The sequence below is a fragment of the Pleurodeles waltl genome, chromosome 2_1 (assembly GCF_031143425.1).
Source record: "Pleurodeles waltl isolate 20211129_DDA chromosome 2_1, aPleWal1.hap1.20221129, whole genome shotgun sequence".
NCBI classification, from domain to species: domain Eukaryota; kingdom Metazoa; phylum Chordata; class Amphibia; order Caudata; family Salamandridae; genus Pleurodeles; species Pleurodeles waltl.
Genome location: NC_090438.1, coordinates 514784475 through 514803776, shown reverse-complemented (window position 1 = coordinate 514803776; position 19302 = coordinate 514784475). Strand labels below are relative to the sequence as shown.

Sequence of the window (19302 nt, the reverse complement as noted above, 5' to 3'; positions counted from 1 at the left end):
TGGACCCCCACTTTATCATTACTGGAGCCCGTGGACTCCCATTGAATCATTATTAGAATCCGGGGACCCCCCCCACTAAGTCATTACTGAAAGCTGAGGACCTAATATGTTAGTATTATTTAATTTTCTAAGCAGTCGCGGACCCCATGAGGAGGCTTCGAGGACCCGCAGAGGTGCCCGGACCCAAGGTTGGGAACCACTGCTCTAGATGAACTGCACTCCCATTAACATGTAAAAGTCCGAATACAATAACAGCTGGGATACCTACATTGAACTGTTGTATCATGTCTAAGTTAGCATCCAGTAGAAATGTACTAGGTCAATCTAGACCATAATGAAGTATGCACCAGTATTAGAAGTTTGGTATTATGGCTGGAACATCAATGTCTCTCGGACAAAACTGTCAGGGTATACTTTCTCACCACAATTAACAAAGTATTGCAACGAAGAAAGATGTAGTCGGAAAACCTGAATAAGAACTCATCAGCTATTGCATTTCCACAGGGTTAAGTTACAAGAACTAGGCCCAGTACACTCCGGTGATGAAACAGTGTGTCTAAACTACCTAAATGTAACATCCATTGCTATATCATCAAAGCTCACCTGTAACAGTATAGCCAGGAAAATCCAGAGTCCAGTCCCATGTTGTAAATGAAGTAAGACTGATTCGGATACAAAACTAAAAACCCACAGAGAGAAGTATAAATGCTTCAGACAACGCAGACTCGAGCCTAAAGGTTTGAAGCAAGTTGCACTGCTTTAATGCCAAGCTACAAGGTTTAGCCATGATTTAATTTCGGGGACAAGATGGCCTTCTAGTCGTCGTACAGTTAGGTAAAAGTCCTTTCTTTAACACAGCTGCCACGCATTTACCACAGCGATCCAGTGTTAATTACTACAACACCCTCAAGAGTCAAATCACAGGATCTAACCCACTCTTAGGTCTTTTCTGGTCTTGCTTTGTACAGGAATTGATCCTTTTTAAGTCAACAGGTTAACTGGCAAACATCAGCTACTTTATCGTTAACGTTTTGTCATTTTTGTACTCCAGTCAAATGCAGTGGCTGGCTACAAATAGTGTAACAGATAGGTCATATGGTTGATTACAGGTGACATATTGGACGGAGGGTGGTATCTAATTTACTGCTTACTGTGAGTGACTGAAAATATCTACACTTCCCCTTTTTTGTAAAAAATAGATTAAGTAATGAAACTGTTGAAAGAAAAAACATCTTGTGACACACCAGTTTACAGCTGCAAGAGAGAGCAACACTTCCTCAACCTTAACAAACGTGTGGGAGGCGGATCCTAACGACCATTGTGTGCGTGTTTCAGCATGAAGGCTCATATCTGCAATCGTGCTCTGGCCCTTTTCCTCACATCTTGAGCAAAAAGAGAGGGTACATTTGTTGTTTTGAAATTCTTCACAGATAAATATCAATGGTTTTTAGCTTTGATATCTGTAACAGAAATTGCTCCAGTACTAAATATACATTTCTAAAACACACACTTAAAATTACTATAACACAACACTAAAGGTACTCAATAATGTCCTAATTTAAGGCCATATTAAAGGATGCATCTTCATAGAAGATAACAGCTCATTTAAGCTGAGTAATGTTAGAAATTTCCCTTGCGGAAAGACTGAACATCCCAGAGCTCCAGTGGATGGGTTTTCATCACATCTTCTGGTTTCTCCATGGATTGCATCGGTCAAGCGTGCACACAGCCTGGCAGATTTTATTCATTTCAGTCAAATGCGAGTTTTCTTTAGTTGTCCCCGCCGAGATGTGTTGAACTGTTTCAGTGAGTCTTGATATCAAAATTCAGGTTTTGGAATATGTTGGCACGATGTAAGCCAGAAACAAATAAAATTAACTTAACATTGCAATAAAAGTTGTTATAAAGGAATCCGTTTCAGCTGCTCATAAGTGATAAAAAACTGAGGTAAAAGTCAAGGAAATAAGCAGTTTAACACATTTTTTGCCAGGAGTGCTATCATTATACCCTTTATTTTAGCTCATCGTTTCAATCAATGCAAGCCACACCGTGGCCATTCAGTACTCTTATTCCAAAGGCCAGGCAGCACATCCACTTAATCAGCGTGAGAGGAAATGCCAAGAAGAGAGAAAATAACACTTTCAGGTACATTTAACAAGCTGTTTCTACCTATATGAATACAACATATTCTTGGAAATTTAGGTCCATTGCACACTTATAGGTAAAACTGCCAAGTGTGGAGGTTGCTATAAAAAGTAAACTCATGATACCACTGCAAAACAATCACATAATTAGTACATGGCCTCATCGTTCAATCTACCTGTATTTTCATCTCTTAGAAGCTACCGTACAGTTTGTCCTTTTTAGATCTCAGCTACAACCAGCCCTTTGTTTGTAATGCATAATGTATACTTAAAGTGGGCTTTGAAGTAGCCCCTTTCTCGTGACTGGATAGTTTATTTGTCTATCTCGCTTCCCTTTTCCGGAGTGAATGGCTTTCCTCCCTTTTCTTGTGTTTGTCCCAGCAAACAGTATTCCAGTATCAAAATGTTATTGGTTGATTGTATCCTTCAACTGTTGGCGCGGCTTACATTTAGGTAACTACTTTTTTTTTTTAATCACACCAAGGACATGCATGTGTTTTCTTGCTTCCCCCACTTGTGTTGCTCCACCAGCTCGTCCATTGTTTTGCAGACCCTTATGCATGTCTCTCAGCTTATTTATTTTTAAGAACGCCTCTCCAACCCTCAACTACTCGGTTACTCCCCTGCTGCACCCTCAGTGGGTTCAAGACTTCTCTCCCTCACCAATATTCCCTGAATGACAGAACCAGATTGCTGGTCTCTCCCTGCCACCTTCTTTGGGCACTGTGTTTCTGTGAGCTCACTCCCTGGTTCAAGGGATGCCCTGCTACTGTACATCCTACCCTCCATAAACACTTCAGCTCTGTCTTTCAATAAATGTCCACAGTTCAGGTGCTTAGTAACTTTGGATAGCTACAATGTATTTCCAATATTAACAAGAAATCATAAGTAAATAACCTTGTTTGACCACAGAAATGCATTGTGGTTAATTGGGCTGGTATTAATATAGGCATACGCGGTGGAGGCAATAGGGCATAGTTTTAACAAAGGGAAAAACAGCAGCTGAAAGACGTGAAAAGAGGCCGCTAGCGCAAACGTTTATTAAATTCAACTAAAAGGAAATGCACATGGAACTAAATCAAATTGTAGATGCCCTAATTAAATAATTTAAAAATACAAAGTTAGGTAACTGAAAAGGAAAAATTAAAGAGCATCTTTACAAAAATACAAATTAGTCTACTGTGAAAATAATAAAAATGGTTGGCAGAAATGTTGGGAAATAGAGCACCAATATACTTGTATTACATCGAGTTGGTATTTCTTTACATTATTGAGGTTACTTTCTTAGAGTTACAAGATGACAGAAGGACAGGAACGTACTTTTCCAAATTATTATTTTTAAGCTGGCCCAAAAGAATTGAATTCAAGCTCGCATCTCTCAGAATGCACTGATTTGTTGACTGAGGGCGTTGGACTTCCGATAAAATATCCCAGTGGCATTGAGTCATCCAGTAATCCTGACACTGAGGAACACAATACAGCACCTACAAAGTCAGTTCAGCAATTAAGTTTTGCTTTGTAGTCTCATACAATACTTCACACCAAATACCCTTTTCAGGTATTTTTTAACGCTAATAAACTATATTAAATAAAATATACCTTTTTCTTTTTTTTAATGAGGGCTCAGAAGATGCACAGTGCTGCCATCACACCTGCCTCCTTTTCTGTGCTAATACTCAAGCCAATTCACCATCCTAACATAGGTGACCTTCATGTTACAACAGTAAATTAAAAATGGCTGCTATACATCACGACATACAAAAACATATATGCACACATCATGGTGCACGCTACATATGTCAGCTCTTGGTGTGGTTTCCCCGGTCTTTCTGGCTTATGACCTCCTGTTTTGATGCTATGCTGAATTTTGTTTTTGCTGGTTGTAGGACTCTGGGCACTTTACCACTGCTGACTAGTGCTAAAGTGCAAGTGTTCTGTGTCTAAAAAGTACTGGTAATTTGTTTACCCATGATTGGCATATTTGGTTTACCAGTAAGTCCCTAGTACAGTGCGCACTAGGTGTGTCCATGGGCTGTAAATCAAATGCTACTGGTGGGCCTGCAGCACAGATTGTGCCACCCACATGAGTAGCCCAGTAAATAAACATGTCTCAGACATGCCACTGCAGTGCCTGTGTGCAGTTTTTATTTCCTGTTCCACCTCACAAGTACACCCACTTGCAAGGCCCAAACCTTCCCTTTTACTATGTTTATGTCACCCCTAAGGTAGGCCCAAGGCACCGCGTGATCAGGCTGCAGTGTATTTAAAAGGTAGGACATGTACTCGTTTGTTTTACATGTCCCGATAGTGAAATACCGCTAAATTATATTTTCACTACTGCAAGGCCTATCTCTCCCATAGGTTAACATGGGGATTGCCTTGTAATATCTTTTAAGTGTAATTTCCCATTGGCACATAGAGATATGTAGTTTAGGGTCTCTGGACTCAATTTAAAAATACATCTTCTGGTGAAGTTAGTTTTTAAGTTTCAAGTTTGAAAATGCCACTTTTAGAGAGTGGGCATTTTCGTGCTTAACCATTCTGTGCCTCTCCCTGGTTCTGGAATACACGCCTGGGTCAGGATGACAGTTGGGCTGTTTGTGAATTCACTCTAGACTGTCATACAAAGGGGGCAGAGGTGTGCCCTGCATATCCTGATAGGTCTTTCTGGGCTAGAGTGGAGGGAGGAGCGACACTTGACCTTAAATAGGGTTATACCGGCCCTTGCACAAAGCAATCTCCCACCCTCCTGGAGTGTGTCTGGGACCAGGGCAGGAAAGGCATGGTCTTGTACACCACAAAAACTTTCCTTTGAAGTTTGACTACTTCAAAGGCAGAAATGAGTATTAGTATTGGTATTGGGCCTCCAAGACCACAACTTCAGAACACTTCTGGACTGAGGACATTCTGCGAGGAAAATGAACTGGAAGCTGTAGGAGGAACTGCCACTCTGCCTGTTGCTTTGCTGTGCTGGCCTGCTGCTTCTGTCCTGGGATTGAAAGGAATGGACTTTGATTTCTACATCCTGCTTTCCAAGGTTCTCCAAGGGCTTGAACTGAGCTTGCCCCCTCTTAGACGTCTGAGGGATATCAAAGACTTTATCTGCCAGAACCTGGGCTCTCTTGCTGAGATTCCTGACTCGCTAAGTGGTGCCAAATCCAGTTCCTGTTGCCTTGGGAGTGAGAAGAAACCAAGTGATTTGACTCCTGAGCGACTTTGGAACCGGCGCCGCTGTCTGACTCCGTACTGCAGCCTGCACCAGGAGCTGTGGTCCACAGTGAGTGCAACGACCGTGACTGATGTCACAGGGCCAATGACTCTGCAGTGCCTCCTAAGTCCTGCCATAGCGTGAGTCCTGAGTGCCGTGTCCCCAATGCCCAGGACACCCGACTCCACCACAGCCCCAAGGTTTGATCGCAACACTGCAAAGTCGACGACTCGCAACTCGACCCCCGTGGAGTTATCAACCCTGCTGGATTGCAAGGAACTGACGCCTTGCCACCAAAACCGCATCACTTCACCTGCAACCGTAAGGAACCAACGCCTTACCTCCCCTGCATGGCAGTAAGGATCCAATGCCTCACCTCCCAGGTAGCAGTAAGGAACAGACACCGAACTGGCTCCAGGGACGCCTCACCTCACCGACTCCGTGCAATGTCTTTGCACGCATGCATCACAACGCATGATTGCTGACCAGCGGACATCTTGAAATGGGTTTTCTTTAATAGGAAATGCACTGCAAGATTACTAGCAGTGTCTGCTCATGTTTATTAACGCAGCATATGTTTGCAGGTAGAAGGCAATTTAAAAAAGCATTGTCAACAACAGGTCAGCCTTTTATATCAGACATATACTGGCTTTGTAAATGCTCATTTCAACTTGCAATTAAAGAAACTGCCAAGCCCAAAATTACATTTTCTAGAATTATGTTTTCTATTGGCATCTGCTAATAAGAGTACTAGAGCAGAAAAGAAATATGTGGAGAAAAAAATTTAACCTTAGGCAAAAGACACCATTCGCCTATGGCCAATTAAATCGTGTGCTTAACGATGTGTTTCTATTATGCTTGTTATAAATCATCTGAAGAAGACTGGCAGCAAATGTTTTAGGTACTAGCCTCAACACAGCTGCCTAGGTAACATTTGTATAAATATTTTAAAAATCTATTTTCGCCCTGCATCTGTATAAAAATGGTTTGGGGTTTTCTCAAACTTTTTTTTGGTAAATATCGTTATTGTATTTTGGGTGTTTCATTGGCACGAGGAACAGAACCACACCTGACATACATTAACAACACTTTGAAGTGGGTGAAGAAAGCCAGATACATTTCAGTGATGTTTATCCAGAATACTATTGGATACCTCACCCCCTGGGAAATGGTCTCTCAGAAGGGCCAAAGTACCCAGCCAGAATAACATGTAGCACTCGCACAAACAGCACATCAACACTTAAGAGAGAGAGAGGGAGGAGGGGGGGTGTGTGTGTGTGTGTGATGCAGCTCAATCTACCACCAACAGACAGTGTCTACTTTGCAGATCGTGTAACTCTCTCCATTGGCCAGGTTATCTCACAGTCAGCGATCCCGCATACATTTCCTCTTCTGCAGCTATGCATCCCAGCTGCCCAGTAGGTCTATCCCATACCTTGTTGTGCACAGGCGACTGTATACAGTTAGTGCGGCACTCGACCACTTAAGTATGTCAGCCGCAAACATTTCAGTGGGGGTGCTGTAACCTACTTCCCGGCCATGGTGATACAACGTTTAGCTAAGATCAATGTCAGGTTTTGAAACTGCAGCAAGCCCCTAGTTTTCCTAATATGTCCTATATCTAGCAAGCACTGAACCACTACCAGTAGGAACAAACAGTTTGTAACGTCTGATACTGCATGTGTAACTTGCTCCCAGAAGGGATGTATCACCTTGCAGGACCACACCATGCGACGGAAGCTGCCTAACCTGCTTCTCGGGCAAGTACCAGGCGCAACCAGGAACATCTTGCTAACCCTCTATGAGGGGTGAGATGTGCATGATGAACATATTGAAACTGTTTAGGGTGCAACCGCGTATTACGAATCATATCCCTGACCACTGAAGGCATCGGTCTCACAATGTATCCAAGATATCAGTTCCAATTGCCAGTATCCATCAGTACTGTAGCTTTGAAATCTCCACAAAAGGTCTGTGCCATAACATGGAATAGAATCGTGTTATAGCCTTGGTGGAGTTTCTCCCCATCAGAGCTATCTCTACTGATGCTCTTATAGAGGGTTGTTCCCATTCAGAGCCCCAAGTTGTTCGCATCACACCTCGAAGGGCTGAGTGTAGCAAGAACTGGTTCGGACCAAGTCCATCTTCCACTACAAAAGTGTCAAAGGTACAGAACCCCACTTCGGTCATCACATCTGCCCAGGTCACAATCCCCGCTTCCTCCCAGTCTCGGACACAATATGTTGTCCTCAAACCTGCACCTTTCGGTATAGCCCAATTTGGGAGACTGGGTGCACAGGCCGTGTGTTGCTGCCCTCCCATGCATTCTGTCTCCAGACATGTAAAGCTGTGAGCAATAGCACACTGTCCGTGTCCAAAGGGGGTTAGCGTCTAACAGCCTGTGCAACAGTGAACTCCGCTAGTTTGTCTAGGATTCCTGCACATTCAAGCAGCGGCGCAAGGGCAAGCCATCGCATCAGCCACTGCATCAGTGCTGCAGCACAATGTTGCTTATAGTCGGGGCGTTGAGGCCCCCTATTCCAGGGTAAGATATAACTAAGGGCCACATGACACTGACTGTCACCCACATCAGGCTTGTCAGAATGCACCGAAGATCCTTAAAGAAGGCCTTCCGTATAATCAGCGGGGGGCATAATGAAATATAGTAACTGTGGCAGCACCAACATTTTAGCAATGGCTATTGTGCCCAGGGGGACAGAGGTAGCCCAATCCAAAAAGGAAGTGTGTGGCAAACAGAGAACACTATCTTCCCCAAGTTCCCCTCCATGAGCACATGCACCCCACAATATAACTGCTCTCCCAGGTTTTTAATGGAATCAAACTGCCAAGTCAAATCTGTGTAGAGCAGTGCATCCTGGCAGTCGTCAGGAATTGGCAGTAGAGGAAATAAGCAGAACCTATCCCAGTTAAAGTGGAGGCCTGACATGGATCTAAATGTGTTTACTACTGCCATAACCTCCAGTAGCACAGCTTGGTCCGCTCTCAAGTAAATCACTGCATCATCTGCATAGAGGGATATGATCTGTTGGCATCCTAGTAACACAAAACCTCATTGTGACACTCAGTCCCGTTACTAGCACGCCAGGGGTTCCATCGCCAGGGTAAACAACAATGCTGAGAGAGGGCAGTCCTGCTGTGTGCCTCGAGCCACTGGGATTGAGATTGAGTCAGATATCAATTCCCCTGTGCACGCCTGGGCAATCAGACTGGTATATAGTAACACCACTCATCTGAGGAAGGGTGGGCCAAGCCCCATGTGTGTTAAAACTGCCATGAAGCAAGGCCATCCCAAGGTGTCAAATGCTTTTTCAATATCAAAGGAGGTGACCCAACACTCCCTTCCTGTGGATCTTTCCCAGTCCATAGTGTGGAATAATCTCCACATGTTAATGACGGTGTTGTGCCCAGGGATGAAACCATTTTGGTCAGAGTGTACCAATGAGGGGGACTAATGTAGTCAGAAGATTTGCCAGGATTGTCCCAAGAACCTTGTAATTGAGGTTTAACAGGTACAGGGGGAGGTAGGATGCCACATTAAAAGGGTCCAGGTTTAGGAAGGACTAAAATCACTGCTTTCCCCCGGATGCCATAAGGTTCCATTAGCCACAGCTCTCTTGTACACAGACAATAGGTGAGGGGCCATCTGAGCCCACTAATGGGCACAAAATTCAACTGGGAACCCAACGATGACTGGAACCTTCCCGTGGGCTATCAGCGCTATCGCTCCCTTTATCTCTTCCAATGTAATTGGGTTATCCAGCTCTTGTTGTTGTATTGGGTGAACCATGGGAGTGTTTGTGTGTTCTAAATAGGTAGAAATCTTGTCTGGGTTTATCACTTTGGATTCCCATCATATGCCACTATAATAATCTTCATACCCACCATTGATCTTTGGTTGTGTGTTCACCACCCATCCCGTACACAGTCAGAAAGCAGTAACTGGGCACCTGGGGGTCTCTGAATGCTGCAACCACGCCGGTAATTGGCCAGATTTATGTCCCTGTTCATGCTGACGCTGCAGGTAAGTTTTATAATTGAAGTTGGATAACCTGTCCACCATCGGTCTGTATCCCTGACGCAGGGTCGATATGGCTGTCCGTCGACTATAGTCCATCAGACACTCTCTCTATAGTTCCCCCAGGCAGTCCTCTACAGTAATCACTTCCGCATTCAGCCCCTTCTGCACACCATACACTGTTTTCATGCACTGCACCCTTAGCACAACTTTAAACGCATCCCATTCAACCAGGGCATCAGACGCTGTTGCCTCAATGTTATGAAAATAGTGGTTTATGGCTTCACTCATCTGGGAACTAAACCCTGCATATTCTAAGACAGTATTAGGGGAGCGCTGTGTGTGAATCCTCTGACCAGTCCTGCCCCACCCCAATCAAGATCAATAAGGGAGTGTGGTTGAAGATGGTATGTCCCAGGTATTCAGCTCATATACAATGTGTAACAAATGCAAAATAATGCAAAGATCATGTGTAAACTAGAGTATAGTGTATGCACCACCGAGTAATGGGAGCACTCCCTTTCAGCCGGATGTAATGATGGTCAGAGTACCTTCACCTGCAAATCCTGAGCCCAGGTGTTCAGGTGGTGTGAAATGGAGCAGAGGTAAGCCCTTTAAAAGGAGGTGTGGATCCCTCCATCACTAGGCCTAGAACCCTTTTGTAATCCTGCACCAAAGTGTGTGTGTCGTAAGGTCCGCCAACAGGGCAGGTGTTATAGGCATATTGAAAGCCACTTGCCTTGCCTTTGGGATGCAGACTACCACCAGCGTTAGGGGCAGTCCATCTCATGTCTCTCTCCACCATTGTGTAGCGCCAGCGGCAGCAGCTGCAAAACCTTTACAAGAAAACAATAATAAATTGTGTTTATTATTGTTTTCTTGTAAAGGTGCGTGGGCACGGGCTATGACGAGCGTTGAGGGGGAGTATTCAGAACTCGCCTCTCAGTGGGCATGTATGTTTGAACGGCGTCTCGGGCCGGCAAACACACGTGCACTGTGGTCTCTCCAAAACCGGCTCTGTGTTATAGGGCTGGAGAGATCAGGCAGAGGCTCCCAGTCTGCCTGGGAGCGCACAAGCTGGGCGCTCCCAGCCAATCCTAATGCTGCTTTGAGCAGTGTCAGGATTGGCTGCAGGGCAGGCTGGGAGCCTGTGCCTCCAGTGACCAACAACTAGAAGGAGCGGTGGTGTGGAGGCAAGGCAGGTGGTGCTTTTTTTCCTGCAATTTAATGTTTACTTTGCCCCCCCCCAATGTGCTGCCCCACCCCTTCAGCCCGCAGCGAGCCACAACTGTGTAGCGCCTGTGCCGATTTTAGTGTGGGACACCATAAAGGGCACCTGCACCCCTCACTTAGCTCAAGCATGTCATGCTCTACACCTTGCCCCTCCATCGCGTACTCAGTCTATTGAGTTCTAGAGACATAAGGTGCATTTCCTGAAGATATGCAAAGTGGAACCTGCACTTCTGCAAGTAAGCATAAATCTTGTGTTGATTGACATATGAGCCCATACCCCTCATGTTCAATATCATGAACTCATATGCCTGTACTACCATAGAGAAAGTGACATGCATCCACTGGTTGGTCCCAGTCTTGGAGGCCAAAAGAAAGGCATCAACACTCACAACCACACACTTGTCCCCCAACTCAAACAAGATTTCAAACTCCATTCCCCAGGTCGCTGTAGACAGTGCAACATCCGACGACAAACCTCACAAAGTATATAAAGCAAACTATGAACAAGTCCTGCGGACCATATGGGGTAATACCAACTGCCATGGTGTCTCAACAATATTGGGTCTTTAAGCGCCACAACCAACACAAGGTTCACCCCACTGCCTCGGCGAGGTAGGGTCATCGCCACTGAGGCAGAAACAGTCACAATGGCAGCCCACATTGTACTAAGAAAAGGATATGTCCCCAGTAGGGTCATCAGAGGAGGTCAGCAATCATCGGAGTGACCTCAGGGCACTCACATAGTGTCTCCGGGAACTCATCTGGCAGGGAGCCACTCAGCAAATGCATCTCTGGATCATCTATAGCACCAGTGAGGAGCCAGAGGCAGGGGGGACCCCATCTGTATCAATGCCGCCACCATCTGCACTATTTCCTGCGCTCTTTCTTTTGCTGCTTGGTCGAGAGTAGACCTTACAGGTTGAGGGGTGCTGACTCTGTGCCAGAGTCCAACCCTCTTCTGTGTCCAACTGGTCCAGTGGGGAACTTTCCCCTTTTGGATTCCAAACAGGTAATAGGCTCCCATCTGGCCCACTGGGGAAGGGGGGGGGAAGGGGGGTCTGAAGGGGCAGAGACACAATTTTCCAAAAACAGTTTTTGGGGTGGGGGGGTGGGGGGGGGGATGGGGATAGGGATGGAGCAAAAGCCCATGCTCAAGGGGCAGCTCCCCACTAACTTGGTGTCTAGTGGAGTGGAGCCCTGCTTGGGGATCACCCTTGTGTGGCAATTCCAAAGCAGGAATCCACTAGGGAAGGGTACCATGAAAGGAGAGATTCTCCCCTTTCCAATGATACTTCTCCTGTCTGCCTGGGTGCTCGTGGGGCTGAGATGCCCAGCACCTAGGCAGTGAAAGTGAAATGGCTACACTCCTGACTGGTATATCTAACTTACCAATAAGTCCCTGGTATATGGCACAAAAGTGTATCCAGGGCCTGCAAGTTAAATATCACTAGAGGACTGCCGCACTAATTGTGCCATCATTAAAGTGACAATTCAAAGCATGTCTTCAGCCATGCCCTTGCAGCCTAGATATGTAGTTTTAAAACAGTCAATTCGATCTAGCAAACTATCCCCTTTTGCCTGTCCTAAATCTTTCTTCTTTTTTTATACTTGAGTCACCCCTGATGTAGACCCTAGATGCTCATAGGGCAGCGCACTTGCTAGTTAAAAAGTAGGGCATGTATATTCTTAGCTTTACATGTTGTGGCAGTAAAACAAAAAATGTTGTTTTTCATTGTGGCAGGTCTGGTCTCTCACATTGGAAATTCCTTGTACTGCTTTTACAATTCACCTTCTAACTCCTTTTCAATAAATTACGGTTGTACACTGCAATTCATGTTTAGCCTCATAATCAAAGTGCATCAAAGATCACCTTTCTACATGGATCCAAATACAACTACGCTCACATTTACCCTCTGAAAAAAAACTCCACTTACCTATATCCCCCATTCCAAAATAACATCACCGGACAAAGTATGTAACTCAAAACAAATTGATCAGTGCTTGACATATAAGACAACACATAAACAAAGCACATGAAGGATACAATTATGTTCCATGGACCCAACCTCAACCAATTCGGCCAAAATCCTTTATACAGTGCAAAGAAGCCTTCACTTCTCCAGGTCTGTGCAAAGAGTAATACAACAAAGTGTTAGTTTTGAAACAAATGACGAGAGATATATTGCATAATCCCATAAAACTAACAACTTACAGTAACACGAACAAATACATCACATTTAAAAACAATGAGAAGATTTTTAAATCTAATATTTGAAAGTCCATTAGCTACATTAATAGCAGTTTGCAAAGGTGGTCCAATAGAAGTGCTTTGCACAAATAAAATACCCAAAAACATTCCGCTATGAAAGACAATGCCACCTCTGAATAATGGAAATAATGCTACCAAAAGGGCAAATGTTCTTTTAGCCCAGGCAGATGTTAGTCATGGATCAAAAGCCTGCTTACGGCTTGCAAATATTTGTTATTCCGCAAAAGGGTGGGTTGGTATATTTTCATAAATAAAACGTTACAGAGATAAGGGACCATGAAGCCTTCCTGCTGCATAAATTGTCACCTTACAGTCTCACCCAAAATATTACAGTAAGATGTGAAACAGTGGCCTTACTCCTTACTTACACTCTAACATGGATACTCGCCGGCAAGGAAAAACTCCCTCACACCACAAAAGAACCGCCCTACAACTCCTCCCAAGAACCATTTGATGACTGGACCGTGCCTGCTCTTCCTGTCCACAGGTAGCCACCATATATCATTAGGAGATAATTTAGTCAACCAAACAAATGTCTCCATTTTGAAGACTTATTCAAATGTATCACTGATCCCCTTTCTTGCAATGAATGTTTGTATACATTATTGAATAAGAATATATTTGTACTTCAATAGTTCAATGTCATGATGAAGGGTTAGGAAATGTCATTACAAAACAGACATATTTAACATTGTAACCATCAATACAGATTTCTCACAAATATGTATTAAATTATGCATTTTGATGGCCAGACATGAATTGTTGGCTTCTTTCATCTGACTGATGTGGAGGGTGGGTAAACTGCAGTTGCAGACATGGCTACTTGCTTGTGACGTCACATGAAGACAGATGTTCCTAAAAGCACAGACACATTCGAACAGGAGGTTTTTTACAAGGCCAGTCTTACTTTTCTGGTGACCATAAATCAAGCAATAACATGAAGCCCTCACCTCATAGCTCCCAAGTCAGACGCAGGCATTTTTCAGTAAAAGGTGGAGATTTCACAAGATCAGTGGGTCTTATAAGCAATGGAAAAAGGTATGCCCTAAATGAAAGCACCTGTCTTATTGTACTATAACAAAGGTAGATCTTCTTTTACCTCTGTTGTTACAGAAAATACTGCATGTTCACAGAAGATAAAGTCGAGCTGGCTGCTCCAATGTAGGAAAAAACAAGAGTTTGGTCTGACACAGCCCTAATTCTTAAAAAAAAAAAAAAAAAAGATCATGGAACATCGAGGCTTTATCTGGGCTTCAGCCCTATGGAAATGAGTCATTTTAATTTCAACAGACCATTTTATAATATTTTTATTTTTAGCATAGTGGAGGCTCTGCATTCGGAGTATGAAGGAAATTGACAGCATAGCATGACACCTTTGCTGTTAAGATTACATTCTGAATTCCCTAGCATTTACACATGATACCTGTCCTGAAAATAACTGTTACATTAAGAAAACCCTTAACGACCCATCTATTCTGCCTAGCATTTGAATAATCCTATTCTCTTCAAGATATTCATCATCAGTCTCCGTGGTGTTTAGGTGCCCAAGACCAGCAAACCTCCTTCATCCTTGTCCTTCAGAACTTTGCTTTGTCAGGCTTTGTGGGACATATCTGATGGTACTGCATCCTATGTGCATCCCACCCTTGCAGGTGGACTACTAGGTCTTACATCACTAAGCAAGTAATGCACTATTCGGCTACTTTTCAATGTACCCTCAATTCAAAGAGCTCTGAGGCCATCAAAGTGTGGCCTCAGATAAAACAAAATATAACATAATTAAATGTCTTTGTGAACAGCCAAAAATAATAAAATATGTAAACTGTTTTGCCTAGAAACAGACCAGTCACCATGTGAAACAATAGAATCAGCTCATTCTTGATTCTTACCTTCAGCAGACCATCCACAGTACCCTTGTACAGATCCAAAGTACCGACTACTATTCTTTGGTTCATTATACGAGTTCGCACAACATCAATAGGATTTGATGCAATGGCTCCCGCTAGACCACAGGAAAAGCTAGAACTGCAAAGGCCAACAATTAGTTAAAAGTGTTCATTATGCAATAGTGACCTCATATAAACATTGTCAATTTTTAGGGGAAAAGTAATGCCTGACAACATTAGGGTTTTCTCTAGCACTGCAAAGGCATTGAAATGAATGGAATGGAATGCTTCAAATGTGTGTGGGGGTGAATTGTTGCACCCTAGTGTGTGTGTGAGCGGATGTGGAGCCAATTTCCCCACATATATTGTGGATCAGTGTGTTGGAACAAGAAGTTCTCTCCTCAGTACATTTTTACAACAGATTGTCTTCTTTATAAACTGCCACATTTAACAAACAAAATGAGATGGCTACTCACAGGAGGAAACAGCATTTATAATGCGTCGCGAACCACGCACTGCCATTACATCCCGGGCATTAGAACAAATGAGTTTTTACCATGCATTCCTTTAACACGCATATTGTTACAACTATATGCCTTTGGGAAAGCACCATTGTACTTTAAACTCCAACGCTTCAGGTTGGAATTGGAATAATACATTATACTGCTCCAAAGGCCAGTGCTTACCCTAAGAAATGTAATTGTAATGATAAGCATGTTAAAGGAATGCGTGGTAAAAACACATTTGTTGTAAAGAATGCTGAGTTATGGCATACGTAGTAAAGGCATGCATTATTCCGAAATACAACCTTTACAGGTATTGCTATGGCTGGACAAATGACCTCTGGCCAACTTTGTTGGAATAAGAACCCTTGTGAGCTTTCAGCTCTTTGGCTCACAACCTAATTAAGAGTATTGGAATTCACGGGTGTCTCTCTTGCTGTAGGCTAAGCCTTTAACAAAATGTGCACCACCAGGGTTAAAACTCCCTACCATTATTAATGCCATTGAGTGGGTCTGTTCTACTGGGGCAGTAGAAGTAGAAGTGATGGAAAGCAGGATGTCCCATTTACCTTTTGTAATTTTAATGAGCGAATCCAAAATTAGAAAGTGAGTTGTGACGTGTTCTCTGGGCTCTGTAAAATAGTCTTCAGCCTCATTCGCACAACTCCCCAAAAAATAAATCTTTTATCCAAACACGAGGCTTAGGATCATACTAATCTACAGAGAAAAGAAGGCCTTGTGACTGGATCTCTACTGCTCTGTCAGTTTTAGGTTGCACGACAGATACTCCTAAAAAGGACAATATGACATAGTACCGGGATACGTCTTTCAATTACTTAATATGTGCTTCCTCAGCAGGGATATCCAAACCAAGAAGAAAGGAAGATAACGCAAGTAAGTCCATGATGGAGCCATGTAGTCCTTCCTGCCACTACTGGAACACTTGACTCGGTCTATCACAAATCGCAAGATGCAGTGTTATTAGCAGGACATTCCTGAAAGTGTAAGCCACCTATGTTTTGTTCATCTATAACCTACTTCTTTAGCACACATTCGTCAGGAGGTTTCTTGACACCCCAGGACATACAAACTGTTTGACTATTTTTTGAAGTTAAGAAAAGCAGAGCAGTAACAGATGGCAACAAAGGCAAGTCGGTAACCATAGCATTACTTTTGTAGGCATTTCACCCTACTGATGAAGTGTAGGAAAGAAAAAATGATGGTCTTGTTACCGCCTCCTAAAAAGCACTTTGCTTCAATGAATTACAGAATCCAAGGCACCTCATTTCAGAATTAAATGCCAGTAAAACTAAATAAGGTTATTTGACTGGTGTGACAATGGAATTAGATGGATGCCACCTACCTAGAGTTAAGTAAATCTTTAACTACCATAAAAGGCTTGTCAACTAATACAAAGACACTGGCTTGGGAGTCAGCTTGGTAAGCTTTTTAGGAACTGGTTAAGGGATGGAGAACCGGGTCAGTTGATAGAGTCCATTGCTAGTAAAAGGAGATTATAAGGGGGCACAAGGTAATCTGTATACAATCTAATTCCATTCACTGTTGTCATGTAGAGTATTACTAGTTTGTATGTCTGTTCCCAGTTTAAGCACAAGATTCTGCCAGAAGTGGGTGATTCAAAAACAAAGAAACAAAAATGGATTCATGGAGAGGAAGAGAGAGAGAGACAAAGTGAAAAAAAGAGGTGCAAGACTGGGGAGAGAAAGGAAAGAGGAAAGAAAAGGAAAGAGGAAAGAAAAGGAGGATGGGAAAGAGTGCACCCTTGCTCCCCTCAGCTTGTGACATGCTCCTGTAACATAACACTCTCCGAAGACTTACGCAATATAATACAAGTAGACATTATCATGCTGGTTAGTAGTTATGCTCATAAAACTCAAGGTAGGTACAGAAACGAGTACAAGGATTAAAAATTAAAACAGTGTGCACCTACAGAGAAGCCAGCAGCAATTTAACTTACCACCACCACCAGCTCGAGTACAGAAGACTGGACACTGAATTACGAAGGAAGCTAATTCAGTCATGTGAAACCAAACTCTAGTCTAAAGTACAGCTGTCACTACGTCAACTTTGTTCAAACTAGTGTCAGAAACTGGCAAACACATTTCAAAATCAAGGAATATTAGCAGCAGTCTATTTTCACACGCAAATTAATTGCTGGCTTTGTGGATTCTCAGGGTCAGAGTAACAATAGGAAAAGTTTTACACAATAAAACCCAGCAGGATCAGAAGAACTGAAGCCATTTTTACTGAATTGTTAAACTGGGCCTAACGTGTAAATCTGGGCCTCCCCAGCTTTGTCAAGGTCGCGCTGCCCTTTGCAGCAGCAAGTAAATTCCAGCTAAATAAAAGTGGATCTAAAGGCACTTTCGATTTTCTGTGCATGCAAGTAGGAAATGCAAAAGGTCATTCGTGGGATGAAGATTACATACATGAAATGTGTGAGGACCGTATCTCCCATGAGTCCTGACATTATTAGATGTTTTTTCGTGATGTCATACACTGGAAGTTCCACTCCAACAACGATGGCTGCCCTCTGGGCTGTCGGAACAACACCCTGTGAACGGAAGACAACAGAACATAGGCACTTGAGACAGCGCGGACAGACTAAGAATGGAAGACGAGACAGCTGGGCAACTTCAGCTCTTAGAAGACTATCACGGTGAAAAGCAAGGTGAAGAAAAACAGTGCTGCGAAAAGAAACTTGTCTGTACGTTTGAACACATGCTGTCGTCAGATGGTCGAAGCTTTTATTGCTAGTGTATGTTGCGGTATGTTAGGAGTAAATGAGCATACTTGCAAGGAAAGGGGACAGTTCTGGAGGTTTGCGCTCCTATGCCTAACCTTTACACACAAACTGTACCCCAAAGCACACACAAATAGGAACTTCTGCTGGACTGCTGTTTCTTGCATGTGACAGATGAGTAGCAGGCTTGTGAGGTTTCAGTGTATAATTCTGATTTGAAAGCCTTTTTCTTTCATGACACAACCGGTGGACTTATCTTGCTGGCTATTACCAAGCAAATGTTTTCAATTAATTCGAAAAGAAACAAAATACATTGGGGTATATTTTGCTTTGTCACTAGTATGTCTATAATACACATCTACCTTTGGGTCCAGCTTGTAAGCTGTCGGGGTGTGCACTTGCACGCGGTTCTAGACTATCGGTGCTGTGCAGAAACTTCACAGTCTAGATTTACTGTGTGTGTACTGCTGCTTAACTCTAGGAAGTCAAGGGTGGTGCAGATTAGCATTGCAGGTTAGGTCCAGTGTTGCAAGACATGCAACACAAGCTTTGGGGTGGAGAAACTAAAAAGGCAAGAAGAACATGCAGATGCATGTATGGTGACAACAAAGAGGGCAGACCTATGATGTACAGGCTTCGAGTTGAGTAAAACATTGAAAGTAAGTCTCCCCTTCGGAAACCAACAACCCAAAATTACCTATACCACAAGCTAGATCATTCACCATTCAGACACATCACACCAAAATATTTCAAGAGAGTATGACAAAGGAAAACCAAGCTCGTTAGTGTGCTCGCAGACACCATTGTCAAACAAAGTCTATAGCAATATTTATGTCAATAAGAAACATAATACCACCACCCTTACCCCCTTAAAAAAACTTCCTATCGCAGGACATCATTACCCCTTCCTCCCCACCCCCCCCACCCCCAACACCCCAAAAAAAAAATGCTGGGCACAATAAACTTAATAAAACACGAAAATGAAAAATCAAACAAAGAGAGGCAAAAGGAACAGGACGTTATTGTCTAGTTTGAAACTGCTGATCCGCTCATTCATTACACCTGATACAGAATAGGTATGACCATCTGTTATATCAGTGTCTGTACAGATTTAGTCAGTCAAAAGCATCAACAAGTTTCGGTGGATTCCACAGAAGATTACCAACTTCCTCAGGTCAAAAACATATATTCTCCCATATCCCCTTCTGTGCCGTGGACGTAACGGTTACGTAACCATTACGTCCTCGGCACGGAGCCCG

At 43.4% G+C, this 19302-nt stretch overlaps 1 protein-coding gene across 3 annotated transcripts in view; it reads right to left on the bottom strand.

Moving 5' to 3' along the window:
• Positions 1-738: 738 nt before the first annotated feature.
• SLC25A14 (solute carrier family 25 member 14) overlaps positions 739-19302 on the bottom strand; it is a 163301-nt gene continuing 144737 nt past the window's right edge. For 2 of the 3 annotated variants that reach the window (XM_069214072.1, XM_069214062.1), the window contains 4 exons: positions 17730-17854; positions 14780-14915; positions 12666-12746; positions 1764-1942 (listed from right to left, as the gene is read on the bottom strand). In XM_069214072.1, coding sequence (XP_069070173.1) covers positions 1901-1942; positions 12666-12746; positions 14780-14915; positions 17730-17854 — 384 coding nt within the window. In that variant the 3' untranslated portion in view covers positions 1764-1900. Of the gene's footprint in view, positions 1943-12665; positions 12747-14779; positions 14916-17729; positions 17855-19302 lie in introns of all 3 variants that reach the window. The other variant, XM_069214053.1, reaches the window with a different exon arrangement.